The sequence below is a fragment of the Miniopterus schreibersii genome, assembly GCF_964146895.1.
Source record: "Miniopterus schreibersii genome assembly, chromosome: 15".
NCBI lineage: Eukaryota > Metazoa > Chordata > Mammalia > Chiroptera > Miniopteridae > Miniopterus > Miniopterus schreibersii.
In genome coordinates, this window is record NC_138115.1 from 7932049 (window position 1) to 7951741 (window position 19693).

The 19693-nt window shown below is 42.3% G+C and overlaps 1 protein-coding gene across 4 annotated transcripts in view; it reads left to right on the forward strand.

Moving 5' to 3' along the window:
• Positions 1–19693, forward strand: part of ADAMTS9 (ADAM metallopeptidase with thrombospondin type 1 motif 9) — a gene marked incomplete at its 5' end in the record, with an annotated part of 155750 nt that overhangs the window by 16204 nt on the left and 119853 nt on the right. For all 4 annotated transcript variants that reach the window (XM_081159306.1, XM_081159308.1, XM_081159309.1 and 1 more), the window contains 6 exons: positions 12151–12413; positions 12759–12842; positions 12930–13045; positions 14001–14041; positions 14150–14255; positions 18884–19030. In XM_081159306.1, the coding sequence (XP_081015432.1) occupies positions 12151–12413; positions 12759–12842; positions 12930–13045; positions 14001–14041; positions 14150–14255; positions 18884–19030 (757 nt within the window). The remainder of the gene's footprint in view (positions 1–12150; positions 12414–12758; positions 12843–12929; positions 13046–14000; positions 14042–14149; positions 14256–18883; positions 19031–19693) is intronic.

The following is a 19693-nucleotide window of genomic DNA, read 5'->3' on the forward strand; positions in this document are numbered from 1 at the left end:
CCGATTAGAGAGAATGCAAGTGGTTTCCAGAAGCTGTTATCTGTTTTAGCAGGTCCAAGATAAAAACTTCACGGTGGCAGAGATGTGTAAATTGCACCTCCCTTGATATTATTTAGCATCAGCTACAGCCCACTTTTGTGTCGATCTCTCCATCGGGGTTATTCTGTCTTTTTACCTGCCCACCCTGTCTACTGTTCGGTTATTTCTTCTGAACCCTAAGAGTGACAGTATGGCCAAGAGAAGAGACTCTTGGGTTTTTCTTCTTTTGAATCTTAGGGCTTCATTTTTCAGCATTATTCCCATTTATCTTATAAAATATAAGAGTTCATATTTTTAATACCGGAGAGGACTTCAGAGAAACCTTCTATTCCAGTTTGTCTCTTCATGGATAAAAAGATCAAGACCCAGAATTTCAAAGGGACTCAAAATTGAAGCTAGAGAGAATGAAAAGGAGGGGGGCCCCAAACACAGGCCTCTTACTCCCCAGTCCTTCATTCTCTTCACGCTGCAAGTCACAGAAAAGCTGACTGTGAAAGGTGCTTAGGAAGGACTTTCGAAAGTGCCCCTCGGGCCCTGGCCCGTGTGGTTCAGCTGGTTGGGTGACGTCCCATGCACCAGGAGGAAGCAGGTTCCATTCCTGGTCAGGGCACACGCCTGGGTTGTTGGCTTGATCTCCAGTAGGGAGCGTGCAGGAGGCAGCAAATAACTATTTCTCTCTCGTGTCCATGTTTTTCTCACATCGATGTTTCACTCCCCCTCTCCCTTCCTCTCTCTGAAATCAATGAAAACTTTTTTTTTAAATTGTGACTCAAGTGAGTTGTTGAAAGTGCCACTGTATTTAAGTCTAAGAACAATTAAGACTAAACCAGTGAGATCATTTAAGTTACCTTAAAGCTGTGAAGAAAGGTATTAGATTTTTAATTCATCTAAGGATTTGAGTTGTCACAGCAAGAGCTGAATTTACGGCAACTAAGAATCTGAGCTGGCCAGGTGCTGGGGGAAGGTGGCTTGAGGCTGGGAGGGTTCCTGGTGAGCTGCACTGTGATAGGAGCCAGCGTGGCCCCGAGCCCACTCATTGCCTTGGTGGCTGGAACGTGGACATCAGGACAGGAAAGGGTTTGTCCTGCAGGCTGTGGTGTATAAACTTGTTCTCATCCTGTGTGAACTGGGAGACTGTGTATCAAAGGAATGTGGGAGATATGCTCTCCTGGAGTAGCTCAGAAGCCTTTTTAAAGAGATCCTGCCCAACTGCTCTTTAATCTCTGATAAGGGCGTGATACCAAGACCCACCACAGGCATCTGCTCAGCCTCGGGGCCACCCAGGAGCTGCCGTCAGATAGCAGGAAGCCCTGGAGCCTCTCCATTCCCGCAGCCTTAAAAGGCTGCTCACACTCAGGAATGAGTCACCACAGCCAACACCCCTAGGGCGTGTCTTCTGCCCCAGTCCCTGTTGCAGTAGGTTATGCATATTGAGGCATTTAACTCCCCTATTAGGGAGGGACCATTAGTATCCCCATTTCACAGATGAGGAAACAGGGGCAGAGGACTTAAGTGACTTGACAAGGTCTCACAGATGGAATATGGAGCAGCTGGGATTTGAACATAGGTCTGCCTGACTCCCAGGCCCCAACTTTTATCTAGCTTATCACACTGCCTCCAGAATTCACTCTGCAAGCACTTAATGCCTGGAATGCACCATCCAGTAGAGTAGCCAGTAGCCCCATGTGGCTCCTGAGCCCTTGAAATGTGGCTAGTGTCACATGTTGAAATGATAGTATGTTGGATATACTGACTTAAATAGAATAGTATATTATTGAAATTAATTTCACCTGTGTCTTTTGGCCTTTTTTTTTAATGTGGCTATTAGACATTAACTTCCACGTGTGGCTCACATTTTATTTCTACTGGAGAGCGCTGGCCTAGAAGATCCCAAGCCACGTCCAAAAGGGGCCACAGACAGTGCAGGGCGGCTGTGGGCAGCCAGCACCCCACCAGCCAGAAAGGCCCATCTCCCCTGATTGCTAGGAGACAGAATGAGTCAAAGCCAACGTTTCCCAGAGAGTATTTCGCAGGATATTAATAGCAAACCCAAACAGCCTCTTAGTAGAATATAGGCTTGGGTATGTTCAGCATTTTCTACAACTTTGAATAGATGTTCTTTAACTACAGTACTAAGCCGTACCTGGGGCCGTGAGACTAAGCCGAATAAAGTGCCTAGAGGGGTGCCTGGTGCAGAGGGAAGCCTTTAACACCTGTCAGTGGTGTTATTGTAACAGTCCTATCGCCATTGCTGCATTTAGTTGAAGAAGCAGCGTGATGCTGAATGAGGGGTGGAAGGTGCAGCAGGGCCTTTGGGGGTAGTGCTGCAGCATGGGGACCTGAGTCAGCAAGTTCAACTCCCCAAGTAGCTGGAGGCACCCACCCCTTAGAAAATAGTGTAATGACCCTCAGACATGCCTCCCGACACCCACCACAGCCCCTGGAACTGCAAGAAGCTTTTCATTGGCTTCTTCCCTGAGAAGATGACCATTGATACTCTCCTTTCCATCCAGTTCTTATCTCCAGGGATGGCTCAGTCCCCTTCACCTGCCCCACAAACTGCCAAGATCCTGTAAGTTTCCCAGTTGCATGGTTAAACCTATGGAAGCTGGCTTCTTTGCTGCAAGACTTCTCAGAGCTCTTAAAATGCTAATGTGTCTGGAAGAGGTCTCAGATGTGAATACTCTTAAAGTGTCTTTGCAAAGCTACCTGATTTGGTTTTGGACATATCTTCTGGGACTAATGTTCCAGAAATTACTCCTTCGCAGGGAAACATTGCTCCTAAGGGGTCTGGGGAGCCAAAAAGAAGGCTTAGCAATGTAATCTCTCCCTCCACTGCCCTTTGCACACAGTTCATCTGCACCAAGCATGGAGCACCACCAGACACAGGAATGCCCCCCCCCACACCTCAGAGAGAGTGATGGGAATGGGGACTTGATCTAGTGAGTATCCAGGGATTCACTGTTGTATTTAAAGCTTCCTTTAAAAAAAAATTAAATCTTGGTAGTTTTCATTCATGCCCTTTAAAGCTTTATAAACACAGAACCACCTCCACCCCACCCCCTCAGCACCTCCCCTACCCAGTTTCTGGAAACACATTCTTCCGTATGAGAACATTCATTGGTTTTATGGCTGTTTTTCCGTTTTATCTTTCCCCCCACATTATGCTTGTTTATCCACCTTCCACTGATCCCAGCAGACTTCTCTTGTCCCACCCTGCAGGCCCCGCTGAGTAACCCTGAACATAGGCGCAGAGTGCTCTGCAGAGCTCAGATCTAACGAGGCCCAGAGGGCAGGGAGCTGCCTCGGCTTCCCCTCCTGCTCCCTGTGTGCTAACAGCTCTTGGAGCCAGTTGAGAGGTGCAAGTGTTTGCATTTGTTTACATCTGATTACATCTCAGGTTATGTCTTCTCACTGTCAGTCCTCATGTGTTGTTACCTAGATTGAAAGTTCTATGGGTACAGGGACTGGCCTTTTCTGTCTTTAGTTCCTTCCTTCCCTCCTCCCTCCTTCCCCTCTGCCCCCTTCCTTCCCTCCCTCCCCACCACCTCTTCCTTCCTTCTAACTCTCCTTTCCTGTAGAAGATTCCTTCTAAAATAAAATTGTTCTGTTTGAGAAACCCTAATGTCAACGTACTCATTTATGAAGAGAGGGTATTGTGCAGGCTACTGGTAAAATAGCAACTAGTCATTGTTATGGTGAAATATTTGATGGCTCCCCGTGCGTCATCCACCGCCTAGGGCGTTGTACGTGCTGTTCCTTTTCCTGCGCACAGTCAGCCTCTGAGGTCCGTGCGTTACTATCCTCATTTCACAGATCAGGAGACTGAGGCTTGGAGGCAGGAAGGGCAGGCCCCTGAGCCAGGGCGGGTCGGCTCCAGAACCAAGTGCAAACCGGACCACTAAAGCTTCCTGTCCTGCTTCCTCCCGGCTGTCAAGCCGGGTGGAGCACGAAGGGGACTTGCTCCTGTCCTCCCTGTGGTCCTAGACTGTGATGGTCCTGCCCATTTAGACCATGAGGTCGCAGGTGGCTCAGTGCCTTAGGCAGTTCGGTTAAATTTTGATAACCCTTATAAAAATAGAGGGCAGTCGTTAACTTCTTTGCTGTTACCGTTAGCATTCAGGCCTCAGCCCCGCTGCAGGTGGTGGGAAACTGCGAGTTAGTGCTGAGTAAGCAAGGCCTGCGGGTCCTCGTTTTCAGTGATTCTAGTTACTTAGTAATGGAATGTGCATTTTGTTGCGTGGCAATGGGAAAGCCAAGCGCATTTAAAACATTTTTACCGGTAAGTAAGCAAACGTTCAAGTTTTTGGTTGTGAGGTTTTTAAATGGTGCCATCTTAAATTTTTATAATAGTTTCTCTTTAAGGATTGCCCAAGTTTTATTCTTGTTTTGTTCTTGCTTTGTTCAGCTTATCTTTCACAGAGTAGGTGTTCAAGAAGACATAATAATTAAATAATAGAAGTCAATTTATAATCCACCAAGGGGTTTTTCATATATTTTCTCACGTAATTAAAAAAAAATAGCGTTAAGATGGAAGCAGGTATGTTTATGATCATTTAAGAGGTCAAGAGACTGGGACTTAGAAAACGTCATGTTAGGGTATAAACAGCTTCTATCTTTGAAATTATTGTTGTAAACCAGGAATTTGTTTTTAATGGTTAGACTCTCTCCCATAAGTGGTTCCTTTTCATTCTAACTTACTTTATGACTACTAAAAATAGGAAAAAATTACAGTATTTATTGGTTTCTTCCTGTGTGGGAGACACTGTACATGCATGATCTCCAGTTGTTTGGCAAAGCAACTCTATGAAGTGGTGCTGTTCTTACGTATCTTTACAAGTGGGAGAAGGGAGGGTGAGCGAGTCAGTTACTTGCCGGAGGTCAGCTAGCACTTGGAGCTTGCTCCCCTTAGAGCAGGAGATTCTAGGACACTGGCTGTTTGTGGTGTGAGCATCACCACTTCCCCTCGTCATCGAGGCCAAAACAGTTGTAAAGCCAGCATTCTCTCTCATACTTGGAATGAAATGTAGCAACTGCAGTGCCTATGACTTGTCATTAGGAAGCAAGGACGGCCAGTCAGAGCTCTGTAACATGCCTGACTTTTGATTACATGCACATCAAGGGTTCAAATTGAAAAATAATGCCAATGTGCATTTGATTTTTGGAGGTATCACATACTATTTTTTAAATTAAGTCTTATTTTTTAGAACAGTTTTAGGCTCACAGAAAAACTGCCATGAAGGTACAGAGATTTTTTATATATCCTATCCCCGCACATGCACAGCCTCCCCCACTGTTAACATCCTTCACCAGAGTGGTGCGATTGCTACAAATGATGAACCTACACTGATGCATGGTAATCGCCTAAAGTGCATAGTTTACTTACGATTCCCTCTTGGTGGTGTACTTTCTGTGGGCTTGGACAAATGTTGATTTACATCTAGTTGTCATTATGGTATCATACAGATTATTTTCAGCACCCTAGAATCCTCTGAATGCTCTGCCTGTGTATCCCTCCCTAGCCACAATCCCTAGCGATCACTGATCTTTTACTTCTCCATGGTTTTGCCTTTTCCAGAGTGTCATTTGATTGGAATCATACAGTAGATAGCTTTTCAGATTCACTTCTTTCACTTAGTAAGATGCATTTAAGTTCCCTCCAGATCTTTTCATGGCTTGATAACTCCTTTTTTTTTAGTGCTAAATAATTAATGTTCTATTGTCTGGATGTACCACAGTTTATCCATACACTTATTGAAGGACATTTTGGCAATTATGAATAAAGCTGCCAGAAACATCCATGTGTAAGGTTTTGTTTGTTTGTTTGTTTTAAATCAAGGAGGAAGAGTTCGAATGGGTGACTATTTTTTAATCCTTACCCAAGGATATTTTTTCCATTGCTTTTCAGAGAATGGAAGGGGGAGAGAGAGAGAGAAACGTAGATGTGAGAGAGATACATCTATTGGTTGCCTCCTGCATGTGCCCCTATCAGGGCCAGGGATGGAGCCTGAACCGAAGTACCTGCCCTTGGTCAGAATAGAACCCAGGACCCTTCAGTCCTTGGGCTGCCACTCTAACCACTGAGCAAAACAGGCTATGGCCATGTGTAAGTTTTTAGTGCACACAAATTTTCAGCTTCCCTGAGTAAATACTGAGGGGCATAATTGCTGGATTATACATTAAGAGTATGTTTACTTTGGTCAGAAGCCTCTAACCTGTCTTCCAAAGTGGCTGTATCATTTTTCATTCCCACCAGCAATGAGTGAGGGCTCCTGCTGCTCCACAGCCCCATCAGCGTTTGTTCTGGGTTTTCACCACTCTAACCAGGGGTAGTGATATCTCATTGTTGTTTTAGTTTGTATTTCCCTGATGACTGTGAAGTGGAGCACATTTTTATATGTTCATTTGCCATCTGTATAGCTTTGGTTCAACTTGCTATTTTAAGACATGAACTAGGTCAAGTTGCTCATCAGCTATTTAGTTAAGTAAACATGATTAATTATTGAGGAATTCTTAAAGAAAAGAACCATAAAAAAATGATTTCAATTGAATTGTTGGACCCAAATGTCCACCAATTGGTGAATGGATGAACAAAATGCAGGATAGCTCTACAGTGGAATATTATTTGGCAGTGAAAGTACTGGAGTAATGGTACATGCTACAACATGGATGAACCTTGAAAATATGCCAAGTGAGGGAAGCCAGACACAGAAAGCCACATACTGTATGACTCCATTTGTATGAAATGCCAGAATAGACAAATTCATAGATACAATTCATAGATACAAAATAGAGTTTAGTGAGTGCCAGGTGCTGGAGGGACAGGGGGAATGGAGAGTGACTGCTAATGAGTACAGGGTTTCTTTGGGGTAATGAAAATCTCCTAAAACTTGACAATGGTGATTATTTCACAACTCTATGACTACACTAAAAACCACTGAATTGTATACTTTGAAAGTGTGAATTTTAGGGTATGCAAATTATATCAATAAATAGTAATATCCTGGCTGGTGGGCTCAGTGGTTAGAGCATCAGTTCATGCACCAAAGGGTCACAGGTTCAGTTCCTGGTCAGGGCACATACTCAGGTTGCAGGTTCCATCCCAGGCCAGGGTGCATGCATGAGGCAACACATGTGTCTCATGTCAGTGTTTCTCTCTCTCTCTCCCCCTCTCCATTTCTTTCTTTTTAAAATCAATGAGAAACATATCCTCGGGTGAGGATTATATTATACACACACACACACACACACACACATATATATATGTATATACATATATATACTATTTTTGTACTATGCTTTCCACAAAGATGAAATTTCATTATGTAGCCCATTCTGATAAAACTATTAGCGAATGGCATCGCAAATTTGAAACATTTGCCCCAATTTCATTATGCTACAAGATCATTAAAGAGAAGTATGAATGACTTCTCTTTCATCCTACCAATGTGTGTCACTTGGTAGAAATCATTATCTGTTCAGAAGCAAGAGAGTTAAGTAGATATACAAATTATAATGTCTATTTTTTTCGATTCTAAGTAAAAATGTTTGTTTGCAGTCATAGTGAATATTTGAATCTTTAAAGCTCATACTATTTTTAATGCTAAATTCAAGATTGCTTGCTAAAATGATTAATGTGGTAGAAATTACTTGGGCTAAGTAGGTCAATAAATCTGAATCTAACTCATTAAGATAAAAGATCAGACGGGTAAAAGATAGGGAAGTGTTATATGTTAGAAGAAGATGTTTTCTACTTGGAAGAAGTACTTTTATTCCTGCATTTTCATGCAACAGGCTACCTGTGAATGAAATGTCCTCCAGCTATGTTAGAATTTGCATGGGTTATGCTCTGATGGAAATTGTAGCCTTTCACTGGTTAATGCCTTAATTTTTTTCAACTTTACTGTTTAAATAAGTGTTCTTTATTTTCAATTAGAGCCTTAAATCATCCTCTGGCTTTCCAGGCCCAAATCACCCTGATGATTCTCTGCGACTACATTTTTTCCCCTTAGTGGTCAAAAAGTAAACTCTGCACAGCATTTCTTAAGTGTTTTCTTCACTGCAGGTATACTTTTCTCTAAATAACTGATAGATCAAAATATCTATAGGAGACATTAAGTAAGGAGTACTTACTTTTTACAACATAAGTGACATATAGTCTTTTTAAAACAGCTTTATTGAGATATAGTTCCCATACCTTACTATTCATTCATTCAAAGTGTCTAATTCAGTGGTTTTTAGTGTATTCACAGATATGTGCACCCAACATGAGTCAATTTTAAGAATATTTTTTATCACTTGAAGAAGAAACCCTGTACCCCTTAGCTATCAACTCCACTATGTCCCCATTCCATCTCCATCCCTAAGCAACCAATTTACTTTCTATCTCTATAGATTTCCCTGTTCTGGATATTTCATATGATTACAGTCGTGTAGTAGGTGGTCTTTTGTGACTGGTTTCTTTCACTTTACTGATAGGGTTAAATTTATCAAAGAGTTCTATAATGAAAGTGTCAATTCATCAGGAGGATTTAAAAATTATAAACATAGATGCACCTCAGAATAGAGCACCAACATACATGAAGCAAAAACTGACACAAAGGGAGAGAGAAATGAACAAGTCAGTAATAATAGTTGGAATCTTCAGTACTCCATATTCAGTAATGGTGAGAACAGCTGGGCAGAAGATCAACAAGGAAAAAGGAAACTTGAACAACACTGTAATCCAACTATACTAGCAGATATCTATAGAGGACCACACCCAACAGTAGCAGAATATATATTCTTCCGAAGTGCACATTCTCTAGAATAGATTATATGCTAGGCCACAAAAAAAAAACCTCAATAAATATAAAAGGACAGAAGTAAAACATAGTATCTTCTCTGACCAAAGTGGAATGAAATTAGAAGTCAACAGCAGAAAAAAAACAAAACTGGGAAACTAAAAATGTGGAAAGTAAGTATCATACTTCTAAATAACCAATAGGTCAAAGGAAAAATCATAAAATACTTCAAGATGAATGAAAATGAACTTATGGGATGCAGCAAAAGCAGTGCTTAAAGGGAAATGTATAGCTATAGATGCCTCTATTAGGAAAGAACAAATATCTCAAATCAATAATCTAATCTTCTGTGGTAGACAGACAAGAGCAGAGCAAGGACAATAGGCCAGGTACCGAGGGTCACCAGGGCAGAAAACCTCAGTTGCCTAGCAGCAGGCAAAACTAGAAAAACAAGGATCTTGCCCCCAAGGTAACCTTTCCTCCCCTAGCATATCACTGGTCTTTTGGTTTATACCCCTGACCTTTCACATCACGGGTCATGTCATTCAGACCCTCCCCTGACCTTTCCTCCCCTGGCATGTTGCTAGTCAGGCAGTTAAATCCTCTTAGAGGGGGATCGACCTCAATCAAATACATCTAGGCCTCAGTTGTGTTTCAGCTCCAGGCCCAGAAAAGCAACAAAACTAGATTATTGACGCCCCAGCTACATTGACTAATGCTCCCCTGCCCTGGCGCCTACCAAGTAGTAGAGACCATGACCCTGAAAGGGCACACCTGGAAAGCTAGTGAATATTCTACTGGGATCTTCCCCTGAGACCTCCAGATAAATACCCTGGAGACAGAGGACCCAGGTCGACTCTCTCTATGGAGCACGCCAGCGCCTTTCCTTCCCTCCCCCCCTTCCCCGCAAGCACTTTTCCCTTGTCTCTCTCTTTCTCCTAAGCTGCAAGGGCCCTTCTTTTGCCTCTGTAACCTGTTTCCTAAAACCCATTTCTTCTAGGCTTACTTCTTCTACCTCTATGACTTTCTAAATAAACTTTCTCTTATAGTTTGAGTCTTGGTTCTGAATTTTTTCTTAGCTGGAACTCAAGTACTGAGATTGCTGAACCAAGGTCCTGTTTGACTCCACCTAACACCTGGTGCCATTTTTTTCCACTGCCAACACTTCCACTTCAGGACACTGGAAAAAGAAGAGAAAACTAAACATAAAGCAAGCAGAAAGAAGAAAATAATAAAGATTAGAGCAGAAATTAATGAAACAGAAAATAGAAAAATGAGAGACTTTAAACATTTGAAACTTTACTGATTATAATAAATTGTATTAAACTTTTCTGATTATAATAAATTACATTAAAATATTTACAGAAAACATTAAACAGGGATTATTTATTTTCACAAAATAAGTGATATATTTTCTTATGTATTTAAAAGCATCAGTTTCAACATGGCTTCTTATATACCTGTTGTGAGAAGCTAACCTTTGTGAAAATATCTACCAGGTGCTCTCCTTTGTAATTCAGATTCTATTTGGAAACTGTCAATCAAATCACGAGTCCACTTCAATTCCCAGCTTTTCAGAAATCTGGCCTAATAGAGTACCATTTAAGGTATTTACAAATCCCCGCCTGATTCTGTGTGCCACCATTTCCTGCTATGTGACTGGACAAGTTGCTCAATCTCTTTGAGACTTATATTCCTCCTCTGTACAGTTCTGTTAACTGTTTTAGACTACTAGCTAGTGGCATTTGAAGGGTTTCAGAACGGGCATCCCGGGGATGTGGCCCTTTGGCACTTGAATTATTTTGAGTTGAAGGCAGTCAAAATCCTACAGACTCACAAGAAACTTCTACCTGTCCCTTAAAGAATCTAAATTAAGGACCTGGCACATACTAGTTATCACCAGAAATGACTTTATGATTTATGTATAAGACCGAGCAAACAGTTAATTCCTTAATATCTGCTCTTCTTATCCTCTGAATGGCTTTGCTCCCCTCTGAAGCCCCAAGGCTCTTTACCTCATCTTAGCTCAGAATGTCATGGATATCTCATTTTACCTTCCTGTCTCTGAACCTCTCAGATATGTGAGGGCTTCTGACTGTCTCGTACCTGAGGTTTCCATACAGATGTATGTAACTGAATTTGGCTATTTTGTCTTGTTAATGTATTTCATGTTAATTTAATTCTTACACCAGCCAGAAGAATCTAGAAGGGTAAAAGGAAGTTTCTTCCTCACCCACACATTAAAACTTTAAAGCACGTTTATAAACTGATAGGCAAGATAACTGATTAAATCATGTTATTACTCAAAGCGTATTTTGGCAGGCACTTGTACGCTCATTCTGTTTATTATGTGATTGATGGCTGTGAAATTGAATATTCTCACCAGCAATACAAGCTACAAGCCAACTTTGAGGCTAGTGCTTCTCAAAAAACATTGACATGAATATGAATCACCTGGAGATCTTGTTAATGTGTAGATTCTGATTCATCAGGTCTGGAGTGGGGCCGGAGAGTCTGCATTTCTAACAAGCTTCCAAGGGTTGCCAATGCTTCAGGCCCAAGGACCACACTTTGAGCAGCAAGATTGTGTAGAGCCCTGGAGGGCTAGGCAAGAGTTAGAAATGAGTAGAGCTGTCTGTTGTTGTACATCATGGTCCCAGCTACCTACCTGTTCACACCCTCAGAGTTTAATGTACTTCCTTAACTGAGCTCTGCAATAAGTTAATTAAAAAAATGTAGAGGCATTGAACAACAGTGATTCTATTCTTAGATTTTGCATATTATAGTGACCAAATACAGTAATAGAATAATACTAAGTCTACCTTGTCTTGCATTTGCTATAGTTCCTTTGTGCTGCCTATTAGCCTGCCTGCCTCTCAGATCTTTATACTGTATCTCATTGGATATCCAAAGTGGTGCGTGTGGAACATCTCCATTTCCATTCTCTAGAGCTCTCTAGCTGCCATTGGCCCTTACTAATCTTTGGCAAAGAACAATGAATAAAAGCTGCTTCAATGCCAGCAAGACTTTTGTCATCAGATAAAAGGAATCATTTGCAGTCATTTCCCTTAAACTCAGACCTGATTTTTTTTTTCTGATACATTATTAAGCGAGCATTTATGGAAACTCCCAGAGAAGCTCATTCAAGCCCTTAGTCATTCAGATGAGAGTGCAGACCGAGGTCCACCTGTAGAGTCCGCAGTGTGTAGAGCTTGGTTTTACGTGTAATTTGACTTCAGAGGCATCGTTTCAAGAAGTGTCCAATTCAGCTCCTAATACAAAGGAGACGCGGCTTGAAGTGTAATGCATGCCGCCTGATTCGTTACAGAACACAGAACCGGTGCCAGCGAGGAGCGGGGGAGAGGGGGGCCCCGGAGCCCCGGGGGCAGGCGCAGCCTGGCTGAGGACACAGCCCGGGCGCGCTCGGCCTACGGCAGGGCGGCCGGCGCCCGCGCCACCAGGAGCCGCCGGCGGACAAAGCGCTTTTTATCGTTCCCGAGGTTTGTCGAGGTGATGGTGGTGGCAGACCGGAAAATGACTTCGTACCACGGAGCCAACCTTCAACACTATGTTTTAACTTTAATGTCAATTGTAAGTACATTCAAAAGAAGGTGATTTATGAGGTCCCTAGATGGGCCACTGGGGATGGGTTTCCACGCAGGGCTTCAGAGGGGCATTCAGGCTGCCATTTCAACGAAAATACCTTAAAATGTAAATTTGCTGGACTTTATTATTATTTAAAACATCCATCTGTGAGTAAGTTTACAAAGAATTCATTCATTTGAATGAATGTTGGTTGAATGAATGAAAATTCAAAACTGAAAACTGCATGTGCTGCATGAAATGTAGAAAGAGGTGGAGCCTCGGATAAGAAGCAAATGGCTTGTCGCTTACCCAGAGTTCACAGTTAACTTTGAAAATTTATCTCGGTTGCAGGTAGCCTCTATCTATAAAGACCCCAGTATTGGAAATTTAATTAATATTGTTGTTGTGAACTTAGTGGTGATTCATAATGAACAGGTAATAGTTTTTTTTTCTTCTATCTGTATCCAAAATGGTATATGTAATGGGTACAACGGACCAAGCATAATTCTTTTCTGTATTTAGGAAGGACCTTCCATATCCTTTAATGCCCAGACAACATTAAGAAACTTTTGCCAGTGGCAGCATTCGCAGAACCATCCAGGTGGAATCCAGCACGATACTGCTGTTCTTATAACGAGGTACGCGGCTCTGATTCTTCTGTCTCCCAGTTTCCAGGCAAGTTGATGGGATGAGATTGTATGTTCCTGGCAGCCGGCTCCCAGTGAGAGGCTCCTCAGCCTCAGCACCGGTGGCGTTTGGGAGCAGAAAACCCTGTGGTGTGAGGCCGCCTGTGCATTGCAGGACGCTTAGCAGCACCCTGGGTCTCTGCCCACCACTCACCCGTAGCATTGCCTCCTCTCATGTGTGACAACCGACAACGTCCTGCATAGACGGCCGAATGCCCTCTGAGCGCGGGGTGGGGTGGGGTGGGCGTGGAGGGGTGCAGAGCTCCCCTGTTGGGAACCACTGATGGATGGGTGCCAAGGAGACAGTGAAGTGTTAGGCAGGCCTGAAAGGAAGTGGCTTTCTAGAGGGGCAGTGGCTCTTCAGACTGAGTCCATTGTTGCCAGGCAGGATACAGTCCCAAGTACTCCCAACTTTTATAATTTTTGCAAGAAGTCAGAGATATGGATTTTTCTTTAAAGGAAACTCTCCCAATTTTTGAATGGTAGCTCCTAGCTCAAAATTATTTTTTAAAACTGTAGGGGGCAACGAAGAGGTCTGCTGGCTTAAGTGTGCCGCCCACCATTCACCTCGGACATGGTGACAGACATGCACTCATAAACGTAAAGGAGAGACCTGTTTGTCAGGAATCTAGATTAAGAAACTAGAGTCACCTCCTCCAACGTATGAGTAAAATCCTGGTGGGAGAGGTTTTTGCTTCTTCCATGGCCTCCCTGAGGCAGAAGACCTTTCCATGAGCTCTTTATCCTTAAATCAGTGATTTCCAAACCCTGGCCTTGCTAGTTTGCTCTGTGTAACCCCCTCCCTAACGTGGATGCGTTGTGAATTCCTAGAAGGCTCTAAAGTGTTGACTTGTACTGACCTTTCCTGTTTGGTGTTGTCAAGGCCCTAAGTCTTCTTTGCTTTCAGACAGGATATCTGCAGAGCTCACGACAAATGTGATACCTTAGGTGAGTCTGCTGTGCGTCTCCTTTATGGCTACAGCCCTTTACTACCTGTTTTTATTCTAAGCCCCAACCGTGTTTTCAAGTAAACCCTTGTTTCGTTCCTTCCCATAGGTCTTGCTGAACTGGGAACCCTTTGTGATCCCATCAGAAGCTGCTCTATCAGCGAGGATAATGGGTTGAGCACGGCGTTTACAATCGCCCACGAACTGGGCCACCTGTATGTTCCCTTTCCATCTTTTCATTGAATTCAGAAAACTTTCGTTCCTTCACAACAGTGCGCCTTTCCTTGACTTTTGAGGATGAGAGACACTTCTTGAGTCACAGGAGAATTGGCAGGATTGGAGAGCCTTAAAGCTAGTTGGGAGAAATGACTGATTTCGGAAAGCTGAGTAAATGCAATGCGCTCACCCTCTTTGGCCGTAACCCATGTGCTTCTTTGGTTTAACTGCACAAGTTTTCAATGAAAAGTCAAATATTCTCCTTTCCTACTGGGAATCGGGGGGGGGGAGGGGGGGGGAGACTTTCAAACCCGTCCACTGAAGCAAAGGGTATGGCAGCCAGGAGAACTTCTCTGACTTGACATTTTTATCTAGAAGGGTCCCCCATCATTGCCCAGGCTCACAAGATTGTCACAGATCCAGACCGTTCCTGCTTCTGGTTATATAAGTCTGTAATTCAGGCAGTGACACCCCTTTTTCATGGAAGAGAATGAACAGATAGAGCAAAGGAAACACTGATTTTGGTCACTGAGTGGTCACTGTGAAATTTGTGGGGATTTTTTTGTTCTTTTAGACAGAGCAAGTTAGAACACGTGGCAAAATAGTGTAAATTTGCTAGAAATTATTCTGATATTCGAGCTGCGTTACTTTCTTCAAGAACAATTAAATTATATATTTTTGAAATAATTTTCTCAGCTGTCACTAATATAGTTATATGTTAATTTTCATGTCAGATGTTAACTTTATAACTAAAATCATCTATTAAGCAAGCTTTACCACTCACCAGTCTTTTGAGGGTACTGATGTGCAGTGCTAGGCATTGAGCAAGGTGCATATATAGATATGGCTCCAATTCAGTTCAACATACAATGAGTATATTTAAAAACTAGTACCTTTCAAGCATATTTTAAGAGCACACTCCTTTCCTTTTCTCTAAAGGAAATATCACCAGATACCCAATATGCACAGAAAAGGCTGGAGCCCTGTTAGTCAGGGTTCTCTCTGCCCTTTTGGTTTCTGAAATGCTGCCGTGAAACTCAAGGACTTCTCAGAAGGCAGTTTGAAAACGACTGATCCCACCAGTGTTTCCCAAAGCACAGGGGCTTGAACACTGTTTCCAAAAGGACGGTCTGTGAAAAGTTTTGTAGTCGTGATTTTTCAATTACAGTTAATATTCAGTGTTATTCTGTATTAGCTTTAGGTGTACAGCCAAGTGGTTAGAAAACCATGTACTTTCCAGAGTGGTCCCCCTGCTGCTTCAAGTACCAACCTGGCCCCAAACTAGTTATCGTGATAGTATTGACTATTTCTTATGCTGAGCTTTACATCTCCATGACTATTCTGTAACTATCAATTTGTACTTCTCAATCCCTTCAACTTTTTCATCCAACCCCCCCCCCCCTGACAGCTGTCAGTCTGTTCTCTGTGTCTATGAGTCTGTTTCTATTTTGTTTGTTTTGTTCATTAGGTTCCACATATAAGTGAGATCATATGGTATTCACTTTCTCTGGCTGGCGTATTTCACTTAGCAGAATACTCTCCAGGCTGCTTCTCAGCGCTTTGGCTAAGATCAAGTATAGTATCTCTTATCAGTTGAACAGTCAAGTGATTTTTAAAAATGTTTTTCTAGTCTATCCCTGGCTGGAGTCACAAGGCTAAATGGTATAAAGTAAAGACTCTGACAAGTTCTGTATTAAACTGTTGATTTTGTTTAACTCAATTTTCCCAAACTTATTTTAACAGAATCTTAGGAATTCTTGTTTGTTTTACATAAAATTTAGTAAATTCCTTTAGAACTTTCCTAGGAAATGCAACAAGAAAAGTTAGAGAGACAGGAATGTATTCAAGGGCAGAGAATTTTCATTAACAGATTAACATTTCTCCCTAATATATGGCTAAGAACAGTGTACCATTTAAAGAAACACTATTAATTTCTTTCCAACAAGAGCTTATAAATTTCTTTTAGACAGGGTATAAATTTGACGTTTTGAGGAAAATGAGAATTTTGAGTAGCAAAAACTAAATATGTTCAGCTGTCAAGAAACCTCAATGCATAGTTAACAAACATCTTCCCTACACAAAGCCCATGTCGCTGGCATTGTTACAGGACCTCCCATGTCCATGATCTCCTGTAGTCTCCCTCATTCCCACAGGTAGGTATGATTATCTCTGTGTTTGACTTGGCGATATTATGCTGGGTTCCTGTTCTAACACAGGAGGCTGGGAGGCAGATACCAGTTCTGGACTGAATTGTTCCATATTCTTGACAAAAATGTAAGATAATACATATATACCCCATCTCAAAAGTGTCAGGAAGTGAAATATGAAACAATTGATGAATGATGTGAGTTGTTTGTTAAACAAAAACTATATTCCTAATCCATTAACGAGTTATTTTTGTTTTGGTTCTTTGTCTCATATAGTTAGGTTTGCTCACATTAAAGGAAAGGAAAATCCACAGATTTTCTAATGAACCTTTTAACTATTACATGTTAAGTTGTTCCAGTCATGCCTTACTGATAATTAAAAAAAAACAAAACCCAACAGCTCTTGGTGACGGGGGGGGGGGGGGGGGAGGGGGGGGGGAGAAGCAATTGCTCTTATATCTGTTGAGCACATTGGATGCTTCAAAAATAGCCACTACCCTCTCGTACGGCTTCGTAGAGTCTAAGAGGAGGAATTAGAGAGGTAGTGGAGTCTCTACTGGATATGGAAATCTTTTCACAGTATTCCTGACAAATCTTCCACGACTCGCCCAACAGGAGGGGGTACAGTTTATATACATTCCAAAATGAGAGGTTTTAGAATCATACTGAAGTGGATTCCAATCCCAGTTCCCCCATCTTAGTAGCTTTATGACCTCAGTCAAGTCATTAAACCTCTACAAGTCAGGTTCCTTATCTGTAAAATGTGGGTAGTAATTGTGTTCTTCATTGGGTCAAATAGGAAATTAAGTGAAATAAAGCATTTGACACATTTAACACACTGCCCGGTGTGTTGTGAATGCAAAGAAAGTTATGGTTATTATTGTTTAGTAAATGCATAATGAATATTTATTAGTACCTAGGCCCTGGTATGAGCAAATGTGCCCGATGTTTGAATGAAAATAATTTTTCTGTTTAAATGATGAAATAGACTGGATTTTGTCAAGTCCTGGTGGGGGTGGAGAGTAAACTCCAGCTCCTTTGCACCACAGAGAACCAAACAGCTAAACTAAGATCTGGATGCCTTGCTTGTGCTGGTTTTGTTGGTATAGGTATTATACTGACCCTGCAGCTGTGAACTAGAAACCTGGGCCGTCCTTCTTCTAAGAAAAGGGACTCATGGATATAAGAACACCTTTTAAGTTCAAACAAGACAGTTCAAGTTTTTCCATCTCACAATATCCACCCAGCAATTATCCCATCTGGCAATTATTGTGGGACCCAAATTTTTAAAAGAAAACCAAGCACAAGAGAAATCAATGGACCGTACTTCACAGACTTTTATCCCAGCTTTTACTTTCATATGAAGCAAGTCTACACACTTCTGACTCACTTATTTCCATATTTCAAGATGAACTAGTGAAGGAAATCCCTCTCTAAATGCTACATTATTCATATGCATCGAATTTGTGATTGGGGAAAGCCATCCAGAGAGGACAGCCCCTCTGAGCTTGTTGGCCAGGGGACAGTTAGTTACTCAAGCTGAGAATGGCATGCTGGTCATACAATTGCTGTTTCTGAATTGACAAATGCTTTCTATCATCCCCCGCCCCCAACACACACACACACACACACACACACACACACACACACACACGCGCACACTCTCTCTTCTGGCAAATATACGTTAATCCTGCTGTGTTTTGTCCTAGGCCCAAGAGGATATTGACACTTCATCACATCCTTGCAGGGGGCAGCACCATGATTAATTTAAGGATCGTATGTGCCCAACCTTACAGGAAGCCGCTACCAATCATTTGGCATCGGCGTGAAGCATGAAAGTGTTTGCCATCTTTGAGTTGAGCCAACTGAAAGGCCAGCCTCTGGCTTCAGCGCTTGCGGCCTTCCCTAATGGGTTTTATGGTGCATGAACTTTGCATACCTTTATAATGATATACCCACAGGCTATGCCATTTGTCACCCTGACCTGAAAAGGAGAAGATGAGAAGATCCACAGTGACCAAGACTTTTATTAGGAAGCTTTTGGCTGCAAGTTTTGTCACTTGACTGACTCTTTTTATATTCACAGCGTTATCATAACCTGCCAAATCCTTGGCTCCATAAGTAGGCCTTTAACTGCTTATTAGGAATTCCAACTACTGTCTTCTAGCACCAACTACAGCGCATTCAGAGCCTCTGCAATTCCTAAACGTACACTTAAGCCACATAATGGCCCAATCCGCATCTTTTTGTACACGAAAGGCACTTTGTATTAAATCGAGTGGAAATTATGTTTTAGCGACACTCCACCTTTAATTGTCTAGTAAGTTTTATTCTGTTCCCAGGACTCAGGCTTTTATCCACAACACAGGAGTCAGTTAACAAAAATGTTTTTAGATGGGAGCATTCTTGAAGCAGTTATGACAAACGGCTCGATTACTTGGTGTTTACTGATCTTGTCACCCTTGTCTCGTTGACCTTAGGTTTAGCATGCCTCATGACGACAGCAACAAGTGCAAAGAAGAAGGGGTCAAGAGCCCCCAGCATGTCATGGCTCCAACATTGAACTTCTACACCAACCCCTGGCTGTGGTCAAAGTGCAGTCGAAAATATGTCACGGAATTCTTAGAGTAAGGCTTGAACTTTCTTTGAGCACAGACTTCTGATATCTGGCCTCCATGTAGTAAACTAATTGTGGGAAAGAAAATGTAGAGTTCAGCATTCTTTTTGAGTTGTTTCTGTTGACATTCCTTGGAGGAGGGAAAAAAATGCTCTCTGCCATCTGTGCAGTTCATGTCCTTGCCCGAGTTCAGAAGATTACAGACAGAGCTGAAAAGAAGATGGGATCTTACAGGGAACGTGTAAATGCTGCCTTATTCCTGTAGAGACAGGAACTCTGTTCAGGTCCTGGAGGAGGGACCATGAATGTGATTATAGGATGGAGGAAGGCCACGAATATTTATAAGCTTTACCTTAGTCATTTTGGCTTGGAAAGGGGTAGGACAGTGAGGCAATCCCAAAGGTTATCTGGGTGGATGAAAATTGCAGTAGCCTCCCCTGTTGTTGGAGGGCATTTCTCCCTCTCTCTCCCTCTCTCCCCCACCCTCTCTCCCTCCATCTCTCTTTTCTTGTTTTGTTTTTTAAGCTTCCTGCCAGGCTGCTCAAAGATCCAATTACATTATATCATATCCCTGTGTCACAGATTTATTGCTTTTCTCTCCCAGAAGCACGAGAGGTTAAGTGATTGTCCGAAGGTTACTGAGTGTATATTTCTGCAACCACAGGGAAGAGGG